At 22.0% G+C, this 17,069-nt stretch overlaps 1 protein-coding gene across 2 annotated transcripts in view; it reads right to left on the bottom strand.

Annotated features, from left to right (window-relative positions):
* The window catches only part of LOC122508300 (integrin alpha-PS2), a 90,005-nt gene that overhangs the window by 4,485 nt on the left and 68,451 nt on the right, over positions 1 to 17,069 (bottom strand). The window contains exons 6-10 of one of the 2 annotated variants that reach the window (XM_043621578.1): positions 9,606 to 9,654; positions 9,011 to 9,085; positions 3,982 to 4,160; positions 3,531 to 3,769; positions 2,559 to 3,186 (exon numbers count right to left, since the gene is read on the bottom strand). In XM_043621578.1, the coding sequence (XP_043477513.1) occupies positions 2,559 to 3,186; positions 3,531 to 3,769; positions 3,982 to 4,160; positions 9,011 to 9,085; positions 9,606 to 9,654 (1,170 nt within the window). The remainder of the gene's footprint in view (positions 1 to 2,558; positions 3,187 to 3,530; positions 3,770 to 3,981; positions 4,161 to 9,010; positions 9,086 to 9,605; positions 9,655 to 17,069) is intronic. The other variant, XM_043621579.1, reaches the window with a different exon arrangement.

Here is a 17,069-nt window from a genome sequence, read left to right as displayed (position 1 = left end):
AAGAAAGTTTCATCAAGCTTCGCACTCAATAATTAATTTTAAAAAAGTAGTAAGCTGAAAATAAGTAAAAAAGTTGCTATTGGAAAATTTAATTTAACTAAAAAAATTCGTCTGATTTATGAAAATCACAAAAATTTTATTCTCCATTTCCTGATTTTCATGAAAAATATTCACTTTGTTTCTTATCCTGATAACTACAATTCTAAATTCTTCTAAAATTCAATTATTTTCCAAATTTTCAGTTAGAATTATAAAAAAATAATTTTTAAGAGCAAAAAATAAAATTCTTTAAAATATACAATTTATTTCAATTAAATTTCCCAAAATTTCCAATTAATTGCAGGAATAACAAAAATCAATAAATAATTTCTTAAAATTTTTACTGGAATTTAACTATCATAAAATTTAAATACAATTTCTCAAAAGACTAATTTAAAAATTTTAAATTTTAAATTTATTTTTTTTAATTTTTAAATAAAATTACTCAAAACTTTAATAATTTTTTAGAAAAAATAATAAATTAATGTTTAAATATTTTTACGGTTTTAGAACTATTAAAATTTACAAAGATTTCAATTTCAAAATTGTTTTAAAATTTAATTATTTCTAAAAATTCTAAAAATTATTTCTAAAAGAAAGCTTCTAATATTCAATTACTATCAAAAATACCTATTTACTGAAATTCATTTTCAAGTTATTTTTTATTGGAAAGTTCTACAATTCAATTATTTAAATACAAAAATTAATAATTAATGAAACAAATGAATATTTTTTTTTTATTAAATTGTTACAATGAATATTATCCAAATTTTTCAAAAGCAATGATTTCTTTCGAAAAATTTTAATAGAAATTTTAAGAATACTTACATTTTTTATCGAATTTATTAAAAATTTTATTAAAAATAATTTAAATCCTTTGAAGAATTTTATTGTTTACGAAAAGAATTTAATTCTTGTAACGAATGTCATAAAGTATTGTTTAAATAATTATATTTCTGTGAAAACTTTTATTATTTTCGAAAATGATTGTATTGTTTTCAAGAATTTCTTTGAATTTTTTTTTAAATAATGAAGTTTTTTTTAATAATTTCCATTAAGAATTTCTCAAATAATAGAATTTTGTGAAGAATTTCTGTCAAGTTTTTAAACTAATCGTGTTTCTTAATAATTGTCATTAAACATTTGATTATTGGATTTTATAACAATTTTTAGATAATAATTAAATTTTTCACAGAATTTTATTACAATTTTTTCTAAATAAATTGAATTCATTCAAATAGATATTTTAATTAAAACATTGAAAATAGTTGAATTCTTTCGAAGAATAATAATTTAAAATTCTTGACAATAATTAAATTCTTTCCAAGAATTTTTAAAATTTTTTGAATGTAGTCAATTTTTTTAAAAATTGTAATTAACAATTAAAATTGTTCATGAAAATTTCAATTATTTTAAACAATTTTATTAAAGTTTTCGTAAATAATATAATTCTTTTTGAAGAATTGCTTTAAGTTTTTTGAAAGTAACGTAGTTTTTTTAATAATTTGCCTTATTTAATAATTTTAATTGGAAATTTTTTAAATAATTGAATTTTACGAAAAATTTCTTTCAAATTTTGAAAATAATCGTGTTTGTTAATAATTGAAATTAAAAATTTGATTAATGAATTTGATTAAAATTTTTTGGAAATAATTGAATTCTGTCCAAAATTTTATTACAATTTTTTTTAAAATAACGAAAAATCATTGAATTCTTATGAAACATTTTAGTAAAACTTTTGGAATTAATTCAATTCTTTCGAAATATGATATATAATTTTTAAAAATAATTGAAATCTTTCGAGAAATTTTATTAAAATTGTATTGAAAATAATTGAATTCTTGTGAAGAATTTTATTATTTTTGAAAATACATAATTGAATTCTTGTGAAAAATTTTATTATTTATGAAAAAAATTGAATTTTTGTGAAGAATTTTATTATTTATGAAAATAATTGAATTCGTATAGAAAAATGTAACGAAAATCTTTGAAAATAATTGATTCTTTTTAAACAATTTTATAAAAATATTTTAAATAATTGAATTCCTGTTTTTTAAATAGTAGATGATATTGAAAATAATTGAATGTCAGCGAAGAATTTTATTACTTGTGAAAATAAATGCAAGTATGCCCAAAAATATTCTCAAAATTTTTTGCATTTTTATCAAATTTTGTAAGATTAATTTTTTTTCAACTCCTTGTGGATTTAAATTAAAGTAGTGTACATTTTCCAAAAAAATAGTATCTTTTAGTTTCACAAATGTAAACAATGTATTCAAATAATAAATTGTAAAAAAGTAGTAAATAATATGTTTTAGTAGATGAGTGCGAAGCCAGTTTCTTTTGTACAAAAGTTTACAAAAATTTGCTTAGAAAAATATTTTTTCTTCTATAACGTTGATCATAGATATTGAAAATTTGACCAAAGTTAATTAAGAACTGAATAATTTTTTATCTAAGAAAATATTTATATTAAATTTTTTTTTGTATTGAATTTACTTGTTTCACTCCGTACTCACCCGGAAAATTCTAGTCCACTGTACTTTGCGTTCGAGAGTGACATTCTTGATAGTCATCACGTTCCTTCCCTCCTGCTCAATAAAGAACATTCTTGGATTTTTCGTCTTGACTGGATCAAGAATCAGTTCAATATCAAAAGTCTGATGGGCATAATCGGCATCGTACTTCAGGAAGACCTTTAAAAAGAGACACGACACTCTTTCGCTGCCTCTTCTAATTGCACAGTCCTTATTGTCGAGATTTATTCCCGATAATTTGGAGTGACGCTCGAAAAAGTATTCAACTTTACAGTCTGCTCGAATTACAGGTCGGGATCTGAAAAATATCGCGGCATCTGAATCGTACGCTCCTACTACCAGATCGGGATAAGTATTTTGATCCAGATCCTGGCCGCCGGCAATTGAAAAGCCAAAAGTTGCGAGTGATTCTTCAAGTTCCGTTGCGAAAATCACTTGGGAGTATTTCTCTTGAAGGCCTTCCTTTGAACCACGATAAATGTAAACTGCTCCTCGACCCTCTGGGCCAGCATATGGTGCACCGATGGCAATATCTCCGTAACCATCATGGTCAGTGTCACCCAGGAAGGCTAAGGAGAGACCAAATCGACCCCTATTGAATTCTCCGTCCCTGCGAAGAAAAATAACAATTATTCATTCTCATCTGCATCTTGTTTTCGTTTTAGATTCTCAGGCTTTGCAATCGATAGTTGAAGAAAAGAACAAACATTCAAGAAAGTCATTTTATTAATATTCAAATCTTAAATTAAAATAATATTAAAATAATATTAAAATAAAATAATAATGTTAAAATAAAATTAAAATATTAAAATAATATTGAAATTTTAATAAAATTAGCTCTAATTAAAAATAAATAAATAAAATAAATTTAAATAGTGAAAAATATAAAAAAGATTTAAAAAATAGCGTTTTGTCGATAAGTCTGAATATTTTTTTTTCTACTGAATAATTTACCGAAAATCTTTCTTGTCGAATATGGCGTTCGGTTTAACAGCTCGATAAGCAATATAAACTCTTCCCGTCTCGATGACTTCTAAATTGCCAGGTAATGTAAACATTGGTGCACTAATTATCAGATCATCGAATCCATCTCCATTAATATCGCCGGAAGCCAGAGCGTAGCCAAAATATCCTCCCATTTGTTCACCAGTGATATTTCTGTAGTTTTTCATTTGCGAATCAAATAAAGCTACCTATAATCGACAAACAAAAGTTTCACAAAATTAGTTACCAATATTTTTAAGGACATTTTTTTTCTTATTCGAAAATTAAATTTTTTACTTTCAATTCTTATTCTTATTCAAAAATTAAATTTTCTTTACTTTCATTCTTATTCTTATTCGAAAATAAAATTTTCTGAATTTAAAATTTGAAATGCAGTTTTCTATACACTTGATATACCTACTTGTCCCATTAAATTGTTCCCACGTGGAATTCCAACAGCAACATCACTTTTTCCATTTCCTTGATAATCTCCGGAAGTTACTGAATATCCCATATAGCTGTCATCGTCTTGTGGGCTTCCTTCTTTCGTCATTAAAACTTTTGTGCGATTGTCCAATCCATTATATGAATACAATTGCCCTGTGAATCAATTGCAAATACATTAAATTATACAACTACACATTTATTATTAAATATTCATCTCTAAATGAAAACAAGGAAAAAATATTTGTTAGAAAATTTTATTTCTTTCTCTAATCTCGCAGAACTTCAATTTAAACCATGACAAAAAAATCACACATTATTTCATGTTATACACTGAGAAAACAATATCATTGAAGCAAACATAAAATTAAGATAAAAAGATAATTATCTTTGTAATACAGTCGACCAAAAAAATTATTTTTTTGTATGCAGGGCTCGAATCAGTGAAAGTATTTAAAAATACGGACTTTACGGACTAAAAATAAAAAATTAGGGACCATTTCCGAATAAAAAAAAAAATATAACCAGTCCGAGTCAAATAAGAGAACATTTTACTTAAAATTATAATTAAATTTTTTGAATTTAATTAATAAATTAAATTAAATTTTTCCATAACTATATAACATGAAGATATCGATAACTCCGAGTTTTCGACTCGGAGTGATCGTTATCTTCATGTTTTATAACAATATTTTTAAAGAAATTTTTGAAAATCTAAATTTCTATTGAGAAATAATAATAATTAAATATTTAAAAAAAAATTATTGTTTTCGAATAATTTTACAATTATAGATATTCGTTAATAAATTTAACAGAACATTTTTTTCAATAAAATTTTTTCCTTTTTATTCTAAAAATTCAGAAAGTTTCAATTTCATTTTCAATTAAATTTTCGAATTGACAAATAAAATTTATAAACATTTTTATTTCTTTATTTTCAAAAAACTTTGAATTTTATTAAAATAATATTGAAATTAAGGAATAACTCTACGAGAATTCAAATATTTATATACAAAAATAAATAATTTATTGAATAATTCAATGTTTCTTAAAATTAAATTCTCATAAACAATAATTTTATCAATAAATTTTTAAAACTACATTTTTTGAGGAATTCGATTAAAATTGTATTAAAAATAATTGAAACTCTGCGATGAATTTTATTCTTTATAAAAATTATTTGAAACCCTCCAAAAAAATGTATTATTTATGAAAATAATTGAATAATTTCGAAGAAATTTATAAAAAATTTGTAAATAATTGAATTCTTTTGGAAAACTTTATTGAAATAGTAGATTTTGAAAATCATAAAATTTCAGGAAAATTTTTGAAAATAATTGAAATTTTAACAAAATTTTATTTTGTATTGTTTATTAATTCAATTTTATTAAAATTCTTGAAAATAAATAAATTTTGGAGATGAACTTTATTATTTATAATTTTTAAAAATAATTGAAATTTTGCTAAGAATTTTATTAAAATTTTTGGAAAATATTTGAATAATTTTGGAGAATAATTTTAATTCTTTTGAAAATAATTAAATTTTGGAGAAGAATTTTATTACTTTTAAAAATTATTTAAACTATTACGAGAATTTTTTGTTTAAACATAATTGAATTTCTGAGAAGAGAATTTTTAAAAATAATTGAAATTTTGCTAAGAATTTTATTAAAATTTTTGGAAAATATTTGAATAATTTTGGAGAAGAATTTTAATTCTTTTGAAAATAATTAAATTTTGGAGAAGAATTTTATTACTTTTAAAAATTATTGAAACTATTACGAGAATTTTTTGTTTAAACATAATTGAATTTCTGAGAAGAATTAAATTTTAAATAAATAATAATAACTTCAAATAATATTAAAAAAATTCAATCAAACTTTTTCAAGAAAATTAATTTCAAAATTCAATTATTTTCTAAAAATTCTATTATTAATTAATATTCAATTATTATCTAAAATTTTAACTGAAATTCTTTTTTAAATCAATTTTTATTAAAAAAGTCTAAGAGAATTCAATTATTTACATACAAATAAAATGCAAATACAAAATAATTTATTGAATCATTGAATGTTTCTTAAAATTCAATTCCCATAAAGAATCGTTATTTTAGACAATAAAAATCATTGAATTAAAGAAAATTTTTGAAAATAATTGAAATTTTGCAAAGAATTTTATTCAAATTTTTGAAAATAATTGAATTTCTAAAAAGAGTTTTATTATTTACAAAAATAATTGAATTCCCGAAAAAATTTTATTATTTATGAAAATAATTGAATGATCGCGAAGAAATTTATAAAAAAAATTTGTAAATAATGAAATTCTTGTAAAAATGTTGTTATTTTTTGAAAGTAATTAAAAGTTTCTGTAGAATTTTATTACATTTTTTTAAAAATAATTGAATTCTTTTAGAAAATTTTATGAAAATAGTAGATATTGAAAGTCATTGAATTAAGGAAATTTCTGAAAATAATTGAATTTCGGAGAAGAATTTAATTATTTCTAAAGATAATTGCAATTTTGATGATGATTTTTGAAAAATTTTTGAAAAATTTTTGAACATAATTGAATTTTTGCTAATAATTTTATTACTTTTGAAAATAATTGAATTTTTACGGACCTAATTCGAGCCCTGTGTGAAACATAATAATTTTGATTCAATAAAATTAGGTACATTTAAATCAGTTACAAAATTTCATATTTTTTTGATTGTCTTCTTATTATTTTTGGAATAAAAAAAATGTTTCTCAGTGTAAATTCAAATGGAAAAAAAACTAAAAGCATTTTAACTCTTTAGTTTTGACGTATTATAAAATTAATAATAAAATATTTGCAAAAAGCAAATTTACTGAAATCAATCGTATACATATAATTTTGTTAAAAACTAAATAGCACCAGGAGCATTAAATATGTTAATTTATATGCACTTGAAATATACTCTTCTTCACTATAGGCATTAATCTAATTAAATAAAATTAATACTAAATATAGCCTCCGATGTTGGTCTCGACATCGTAATGGAATTTTTTGTTTAATGTGGTATTATTAATGACAACACTATTATGATATTATAATTATTAAAGTATTATTGGTGGTGACGAGAAGGATCATCTCTTGCTCTCCTCTTGTTAATCAGCACTGCTTTTGACGCACGAAGCTGTAATAAGCACGCCAACACCTGTTAGATATTGCCACCCTTTGGCTCACCTGGCAGTCATTTCATTAAATATTCAATTATTACACAAAGTTACAAACTCATTAAACAAAAAATAATAAAGAAAAACAAAATACTATGCAAGAAATAATGTATTTATTTTTATTATTTTAAATTTTCTATTGTACATAAAAAAACAATAAATAAATAAATAAACGAAATGCTATTAAATTAAAGTAAAAAAATAAGACTCTCATAATAACAATTATAAATAAAAAATTGAATTCATAATTCATAATAACATTAATTAATAATAATTAATAATACGAATAAATAAATAAAAATAATAAAATAATAATTAATCGTAAAAAAATTATAATAATTCCCATTAGCTTCAGATTTAGTTAATGAAAAAACAACGTAAACACTCAACAGTTACTGATAAATAAAAAACACAAACTCTCCAAAAAACATAGAAAATATTTTTAAAAAATTGCTGTTAATTACGTTGAATTTTCTTTCATTTCTTCAAAATAAAAACTGAATAAAAATTATGAATAATTAAATTAAAAGAATTTTTGTTTCGTAAATTGAAAAAAATTTTTTTTTATAAATATTTTCAAATTTCAAATTATTTTATTAAAAATCATCAAATTGTTGCAAAGAATTTTTGATAATTCTAATTATTAAATTCTTTTTGAAGAATTTCTTTGAATTTTTTTTTTTTTAATAATGGAGTTTCTTTAATAATTTGAATTACAAATTTTCAAAATAATTTAATTTTATGAACAATTTATTTTAAGTTCTTAAAATAATCGAGTTTGTTAATAATTGAAATTAAACATTTAATTATTAAATTTTATTATAATTTTAGGAAATAATTGAATTCTTTTGAAAAATTTTTATAACGAATTAAGAAAAAAATTGAATTCTTTTGTGAAATTGAAATTTAAAAATTGAAGTTTCGTTAAATGTTCAATATAATTGAATTTTTGCATAGAATTTTACTATTTTAAATGTAATTGAATTGTTTTAAAGGATTTATTGAAATTTTATAAAATAATTTAATTTTTTCGAAAAATATTATTAAAAATTTTTTTAAAATTGAATTGTTTCACGAAATATTATTAAAATTGTATTAAAAATAATTAAATTTTTTCGAAGAATTTATTAAAATTTTAGAAAATAATTGAATTCTTATAAAAAATTTCATAACGAATTAAGAAAAAATTGAATTTTTTTGATAATAATTGAATTTTTGCAAAGAATTTTTCTATTTATAAATGTAATTGAATTGTTTTGAAGAATTAATTAAAATTTTAGAAAATAATTGATTTTTTTTTTAAATTAACATTTTTTAAATTAATAAACAAAAATAACTAATTAGTAAATTAGTTAGTAATTGAATTTTTTTAAAGTTTGAGTCTGAAATTATTCAAAAATTCATATTTGAAAATAAAAAATGTAATTTGCATAATAATAAATTGAATATCGCACTTTTTGCTCGTGTAACATTTGCAAATAAACAAATGAAAAATTATAAATAAATTATTAAAAAAAACAGAAAAAATAAATAAATAAAGTTAATAAATAATTAATTAATTAATAAGCATCACTGCCAAGCAAGTAACAAGGGTAGAAATGGGAACTTCTGTTTGTAATAGTCGACATATCAGCATGCTTGTAAAAATCATCATAACATTTTCACTGACATGTATCAAATATCGAGAATTACGTGTTAATGTGAAAATGATTTTTAATTATCATGAAGAAAAAATCAAAAATTAATTTAGGGTTGGGAATTTAAAAAAAGCAATAATAACTCAGGGGAGGACCTGAAAACTCATGGTACCTTGAAAAGCACCTAATCGGGTATCGTCAGGGCAAAATTCGAACTTGGTTTGACTGTCCATCGAGTACAGCTGACCTGAAAAGTGTTTAAGAAAAATATTTCTAATATTTTCACACTATTATTATTATTATTTACAAATCATTTTTATCAGTTCTCCCATTTTTTGTCTTATTGAAAATTAATACCTGAAGGTTGATTATAGATTTATTTTTTACAAACTTAACACTATTTTCATTTTACGATGTGTGGAAAAATAACGAAATTATTCTAATTCTTATAATTAGATATTATAATTATTATATTAGAATTTTTCTAATGATTAATAACTATATAATATTACATTCATAATTTATAATTATTGCATTACTGTTATAATTCTTTTGATTGTTCTTTAAGTTTAAAAATTAGAAAATTTAAATTTCAGTTATATCGAATTAGCAGTTGTAATGAAGGAATATCATTAATGATTATTTACGATTTTTACGCAGTCGAGTTCAAAAATGAAATGTAGATAAAGTAATAGACTGCACACGTAAATTCATCTAAAATAGAAAATTAATTTTAAAAAATAATTAAAATCAAAAATAAAAATTACCTTGCCAGTACCAACTTCCTGGAGCTCCAATGAAAAGCCTTTTGCCATCCTGTAAACAAAAAATTATCCCAATTAATTTCAATTTTTGTAGATTAAAATTTGGATTGATTTCATTTTTTATTAATTATAGAATTATAATAAATTTCAATTTTTTTAGATTGCAAATTTAATCCCAAAAATACTTTATTAGACAATTTAAAAAACTTAGATTATTAAAAAATTTTAATAATTCAAATTCTTCTGAAATTAGATAAATTTTTTAATACATATTTAAATTATTATTAAAAATAATGAATTTATAGAAGAATTTTAGTTAAAAGCACTCAAAAATATTGAATTTTGGAAAAGTTACAAATAATTTCTAAAATTCAAGTATTTTCAAAAGTATTTTAAATCTCTTCGTAGAAATTCAATTATTTTCAAAAAAAAATTTCAATTCTCGTCAAAATTTCAATTATTTTTATAAATAATAAAATTTTTCTCCGAAATTCAATTATTTTCAAAAATTTTTAATAAAATTCTTAGCATAATTTCAATTATTTATTTATTTTCAAAAATTTTTCTCACCTAATTAAATGATTTTCAATGTCTAATGTTTTAATGAAATTTTCTAAAAGAATTCAATTATTTAAAAAAAATTATGATCAAATTCTTCGAAAACATTTTAATTATTTTATTATAAATACTAAAAATTCAATTATTTTCAAATAATAAAATTTTTTGCAGAGATTATTTTTAAAACAATTTTAATTGAATTCCTCGAAAAATGTTATTATTCTTAAAAATTTAATTAAAATTCGTTAAAAAATTAAATTATTTAAAAAATTTTTTGATAAAATTCTTTAATAGAATTGAATTTTACGAAACATTCAAATACTAAATAAATCCTTTATTTGTGCATTTAAGTAATTGAATTCTAGTAGAATAGGTTTTTATTTCAGGGAAGAGTCAGGAAAAAATTTTCAATATCTACCATTTTAAAAAAGTTTTTCAAAAGAATTCAATTATTTAAAACAAATTTTAATAAAATTCTACGCAAACGTTTAATTATTTTCATAAATAATAAAAATTTCACAGGAATTCAATTATTTACAAATTATTTATACATTTTTTTGCAATAATTCAATTATTTTCATAAATAATAAAATTCTGTTTAAGAATTCAATTATTTTCTGAATTAATAAAACTCATTTGCAGAATTTCAATTATTTTTGGGTAAGATAATTTTAATTGAATTCCTCGAAAACATTTAATTATTCTTAAAAATTTTATTAAAATTCGTCGAAATAATTCAAATGTTTAAAAAATTTGTCAATAAAATTCTCTTAAACAATTTTATCAAGAAATCCAATTTTATGAAACATTCAATTATTTAATTAGATTATTAATTTTTTTATTTAAATAATTGAATTCTCGTAGAATTTTCTAATAATAAAAATTGATTTGAAAATGAATTTTAGTTAAAATTTTAGATAATAATTAAATATTAAACGAATTATTGCATGAATTTTTAGAAAATAATTGAATTCTGAAAGGGTTTCAAATTAAAATCTTTGAAAATTTGAATTTTTCATACTGTTAACTATAGGGGAGAGTCTCCAGTTGTGAGACACCTCCAGTTGTGAGACAGTCAATTTTTTTTAACATGCAATATTAAAAAGCCGATTGGTTTATATAAAAACATTTCTTTTTATATGAGCCAACTTTTTCGTGTACGCCGAAGCGGATATATAAACTGTTTTTGTTAAATACCAACACTGTGTGTGATAATCGACTAAAAAGCGTTTTTTCAATAAATGTAAAGTACTTTTTTTCCAAGTTAATTAATTGAAAAAGGTAAATGTAATGCATTTTCTTTTAGTGTTTTCCTTATATTTTGTGATGCAATATTGCATTGTTCCAATCTACGGTTGAAAATAATTTAATTTTCCTTTTTCAAAATAGCGCCAATTTCTGGGTGTGAGACGCAGCATATCACCAGTTGTGAGACGGTGTCAACACCCATCTGGGCAGCATAAAAAATACGACTTTGCAGGCATACTATTTAAATGTTGTTTTGATTTTTTTTCTAGTATTTTTGGGCATGTCAAGTGGAAAAAAGTCAATTGATTCAGAAGAAATCAATTTTAATGCTCTTGTTGAAGCTATTAAATTGTGTTTATTTGATAGTCATATTTTGGCAAATAAATATTATTATTTAGTATATAATAATATATATTATTAATATATTTAATTATTTCTACTAAACATAACGTTTTATGTCAAACTTATTAAATTTTAGCAATTTTTAATGAGTGTCTCACAACTGGAGACATTTTTTTTTTTGAAAAAAAGCGATGTGCTCGGAAAATGTATCGTAAAATTTTTTGAGTTCATCGAAACACTATACTTTCTTTTAATAAAAGTTGCGTATTTCTGTTACCTTTCGAACTGTGTATTTTATTTACAATTTCGTTTACCCGTTTACAATTTACGGGTCAAAAATGAAACCCGTCTCACAACTGGAGACTCTCCCCTAGTAATTCTATAGAATTAATTTTTTTTTTGAAATTATTTCAAGTTTTTATTTTCTAATATATATTTAATTGCAGAATTTCCGAGAATTTCGTTAATTTTTGAAATTTCATTTAATTGAATTTTAAACAAATGGATTTGAAAATTATTCTCAAAAAACTTTTTCAAAAATGATTAAAATGTAATTGATTTAAAGAAGAATTTTAGTGGAAAATTCTAGAAAATAAGAATTTAATTGTAATGATAATAATTTTGAAGGAGTTTACAGTAACTATATTCTTGTCATAGAAAATAATAATTTTATCACTCGGTCATCCTTATAAAACATAAAAATTTGGGGGAACGATTTCTTCTTGTTTTATAACAATATTTCTAGAGTTGTTGAATTTCAAAAAGGTTTGAATTTGAATATTTTGAGGAATTTTAATTCCTATGGAAAAATAATAATTAAATATTTATTTAAAAATGAAGTTAATGTTTTAGAATAATTTTCCTTTTAGAAAAATTTGCAATTAAAAGTATTAGAACATTTTTTTCAATTCTCTAATAATTTTTAGAGTGAACCGCAGAATATTCTTTAGTGTCAGGGGAAAAAGTCTAAATTCTGTCTGGAAATTAAATTTTTTTGACAACTCTGAATTTAATAAAAATAAAGGAAAATTTCAAGAAAAGAATAAAGAACCCTGAAAACAAATTCTGATTTCTAATTTTATACCAGAAATTTAATTAGATATTTTTAACCAGATTTTCTAATATACTTTTAACCAGAAAATGCAGTATAAGGTTGTATTTAAAATTTCATTCCGGTTAGAATAACAAAGAATTTCTATTTATTTTAACTAGAGTTGTTTTAAACAGTTTCAAGGAGATTACTTCCGAAGTTTGGAGTTAAACTTTTTTTAAACTAGAGTTTTTTTATAGTGTAATTTCGAGTGGATTACTTTAGAAAGTTTCGTGGTTAGTTTATAGTTTTGAATCAAGTGCGAGAGAAACTAAACTTCCAGAAATGAAGAAATGTTCCCCGAAAATGAAGAATGATATTTTGATGTAGAAAAAGTAGAAACTGAAATGGTGTTTTAAATGAAATGAAATTTAAATGTACAATGTAGCAATGCTTTATACGCATGATGTGCGTGAACAAGAACAGAGGATCTTTTGCGCAATGCTGTATTATATGTATAGAGACAAAGTTTCAAACTGCCATTTAAGGATGGGACATTTCGTTCTGTCACTGTGTTCCGTGTTCCCTACTTGCAGGGACCACCTACGCGCCCGGTGGTCCCGTTCTTCTCTCGTTCTTTGCATCGTTTTATAAACGGCTGGCATTTCTCATGATAAGCAGAGTAAAACAATCTTTTTGAATGTTCACTCGATCTTAAGAGTTACAAAATAGTCTTTATTTCTTCCCATTCTTCGCTCATTTTGTTTCCTGCTTTTCTCCCTGCAATGCTCTCCTTGCACCTTCCTATCATTTATCTTTTGTATGCATTTTTTTTTGTCATTTGCAATATTTTTGAACGTTAAAAACAGGGCTCGAAAACTAGGTCCGTAAATTTACTTATTCAAGTCCGTAAAACTTACTTAAAATTTATAATTTTAATGTTCTCTTATTCGACTCGGACTGATTTTTATTAATTAGTCCGTAAAGGATCCGTAATTTTTTATTATTGGTCCGTAAAGACCGTATTTTTAAATACTTTCACTGGCTGTTCGAACCCTGTAAAAATTATCTTGTTTTTGTTTTTTTAAGGGAATATTAATATTTACACTGGGGAAAAATTTATTTGATTATCATTTATCATCCAAGTTATGAATTAATACTACCATTAAGCTGTATTAAACGCTTAAACGACGATCCTATTAGTAGTAAAATATTCTTTTTAAAAAAAAAAAAAAAAAAAAAAAAAAAAAAAATTCATGAATGCTTGACGTAGAATGGAAGATAAAAATTAATTGTTTACAGTATAAAAAGAAGAAGTAGAATGTTGAAAAGGCATGAAAGGCACCTGCGTTCTTTCAAGTGGCGCCAAGCCAGTCGTGGGTCGCTTATTTCGACCCTCATATTATTTATCGCCAGGCACGAATATTATTTGTGCATCTTGCTGCCGTTCGCACGGGCCCAAACAATGGTCGTCACTGGCAAAACATGAATGCAGCAAACCGTGACTTCTGTTCCGGCGCAAACTTACTACTCGCGATAATAAAAAAAAAAAATAATAAAGAGCGAAAGAGAGAGAGAGACCCAAACCGAAAAGGCGTTGTCACTCATCAGAAATAACATTTTTCGCTCTATCACACAAACTAATGAATTATTATAAACTATTCGAGTTTTTTCTTTCATTCTTCAGGAAGTCTGTCTGTACTCGACAAAGGTAATTGAAATCTAGATATTTCACTCAGGGTGGACACTTTTTCAATAAAAAAAAAATTCACTGGCATTTCCCGGTTTTTCCCGTAAAATTAGGGACATGGGAAAAAATTTCTTTCTGCGCTACGACAATTATTATTCTGAACGAAAAGAAAAGATTGAATTCTTGCAAAGAATTTTATTAAAATTTTTGAAAATAATTCAATTCCGGTGAAAAATGTTAATATTTGTGAAAATAATTGAATTTTTGCGAAGAATTTTTAAAATTTTTGAAAAAATTGAATTTTTGCGAAGAATTTATTAAAATTTTTGAAAATAATTCAATTCCGGTGAAAAATGTTATTATTTGTGAAAATAATTGAATTTTTAAAATTCTTGAAAATAATTGAATTTTTGCGAAGAATTTATTAAAATTTTTGAAAATAATTGAATTTTTGCGAAGAATTTATTAAAATTTTTGAAAATAATTCAATTCCGGTGAAAAATGTTATTATTTCGTCGGGTTAGCGCAATATCATACTTATTCGATAAACAAGGCAAGAACATACTTATTCAGAAAAGAGGCAAGAACATGCTTATTCAAAATATAAAGTAAAAACAAACGAATTCGCAAATTAACCTTTTTAGTCAGTCTTTAAATTATCAAGAATATTATAATTTTATTTCAATAATACTTTTCATATTAGAAAAACAAAATATTAAAAAAATTATTCTCAATGGAACTAAATAAAAGTTATTATTCGTAAAACAATTGTACAAAAGTAAAATTTAAAATCTGACTAAAAAGGTTAATTTGCGAATTCGTTTGTTTTTACTTTATATTTTGAATAAGCATGTTCTTGCCTTTTTTCTGAATAAGTATGTTCTTGCTTTGTTTGTCGAATAAGTCTGATATTGCGCTAACCCGACGATTTGTGAAAATAATTGAATTTTTAAAATTCTTGAAAATAATTGAATTTTTGCGAAGAATTTATTAAAATTTTTGAAAATAATTCAATTCCGGTAAAAAATGTTAATATTTGTGAAAATAATTGATTTTTTGAGAAGAATTTTAAAATTTTTTGAAAATAATTGAATTTTTGCGAAGAATTTATTAAAATTTTTGAAAATAATTCAATTCCGGTGAAAAATGTTATTATTTCGTCGGGTTAGCGCAATATCATACTTATTCGATAAACAAGGCAAGAACATACTTATTCAGAAAAGAGGCAAGAACATGCTTATTCAAAATATAAAGTAAAAACAAACGAATTCGCAAATTAACCTTTTTAGTCAGTCTTTAAATTATCAAGAATATTATAATTTTATTTCAATAATACTTTTCATATTAGAAAAACAAAATATTAAAAAAATTATTCTCAATGGAACTAAATAAAAGTTATTATTCGTAAAACAATTGTACAAAAGTAAAATTTAAAATCTGACTAAAAAGGTTAATTTGCGAATTCGTTTGTTTTTACTTTATATTTTGAATAAGCATGTTCTTGCCTTTTTTCTGAATAAGTATGTTCTTGCTTTGTTTGTCGAATAAGTCTGATATTGCGCTAACCCGACGATTTGTGAAAATAATTGAATTTTTAAAATTCTTGAAAATAATTGAATTTTTGCGAAGAATTTATTAAAATTTTTGAAAATAATTCAATTCCGGTAAAAAATGTTAATATTTGTGAAAATAATTGATTTTTTGAGAAGAATTTTAAAATTTTTTGAAAATAATTGAATTTTTGCGAAGAATTTATTAAAATTTTTGAAAATAATTCAATTCCGGTGAAAAATGTTATTATTTGTGAAAATAATTGAATTTTTAAAATTCTTGAAAATAATTGAATTTTTGCGAAGAATTTATTAGAATTTTTGAAAATAATTCAATTCCGGTAAAAAATGTTATTACTTGTGAAAATAATTGAATTTTTGCGAAGAATTTATTAAAATTTTTGAAAATAATTCAATTCCGGTGAAAAATGTTATTATTTGTGAAAGCAATTGCATTTTTGCGAATAATTTATTATAATTTTTAAAAATAACTGAATTTCAGTGAAGAACTTTATTATTTATTTATTTAAGATTCTTATTTCTTTATTATCTGTGAAAATAATTGAATTCTTGCGAAAAAAATTTTTTAAAATTATGAAAATAATTAAATGTTTACGTAGAATTTTATTAAAATTTTTTTTAAGTAATTCAATTCTTTTGGAAAATTTTATTAAAATAGTCGATATTAAAAATCATTGAATTCAGGAAAATTTTTTAAAATAATTGAAATTTTGCTAAGAATTCTATTAAAACTTTTTAAATTAATTGAATTCTTAAAAACAATTTTATTATTTATGGAAATATTTAAATTCTTGAGAAGAATTGTATTTAATTTTTTTTTAAATAATTGAATTCTCATGAAATATTCAATTATTTGGGAAAATAATTGAATAATATAGTTTTATTAAAATTTTGAAAAGTAGGTAATTGGATTGTTGAGAAGCATTTTATTATTTATCCGAAAATAATTGTATTTTTACCTGGAATTTTATTTAAATTTTTATAAATAATTGAATTTTTCGTGAAAAATGTTATTGCTTGTGAAAATA

The sequence above is a fragment of the Leptopilina heterotoma genome, unplaced genomic scaffold (assembly GCF_015476425.1).
Source record: "Leptopilina heterotoma isolate Lh14 unplaced genomic scaffold, ASM1547642v1 Lhet_53, whole genome shotgun sequence".
In the NCBI taxonomy this organism is placed as follows: Eukaryota; Metazoa; Arthropoda; class Insecta; order Hymenoptera; family Figitidae; genus Leptopilina; species Leptopilina heterotoma.
Note: the sequence above shows the minus strand (reverse complement) of the source record. Positions and strands in the feature narration are given on the sequence as shown.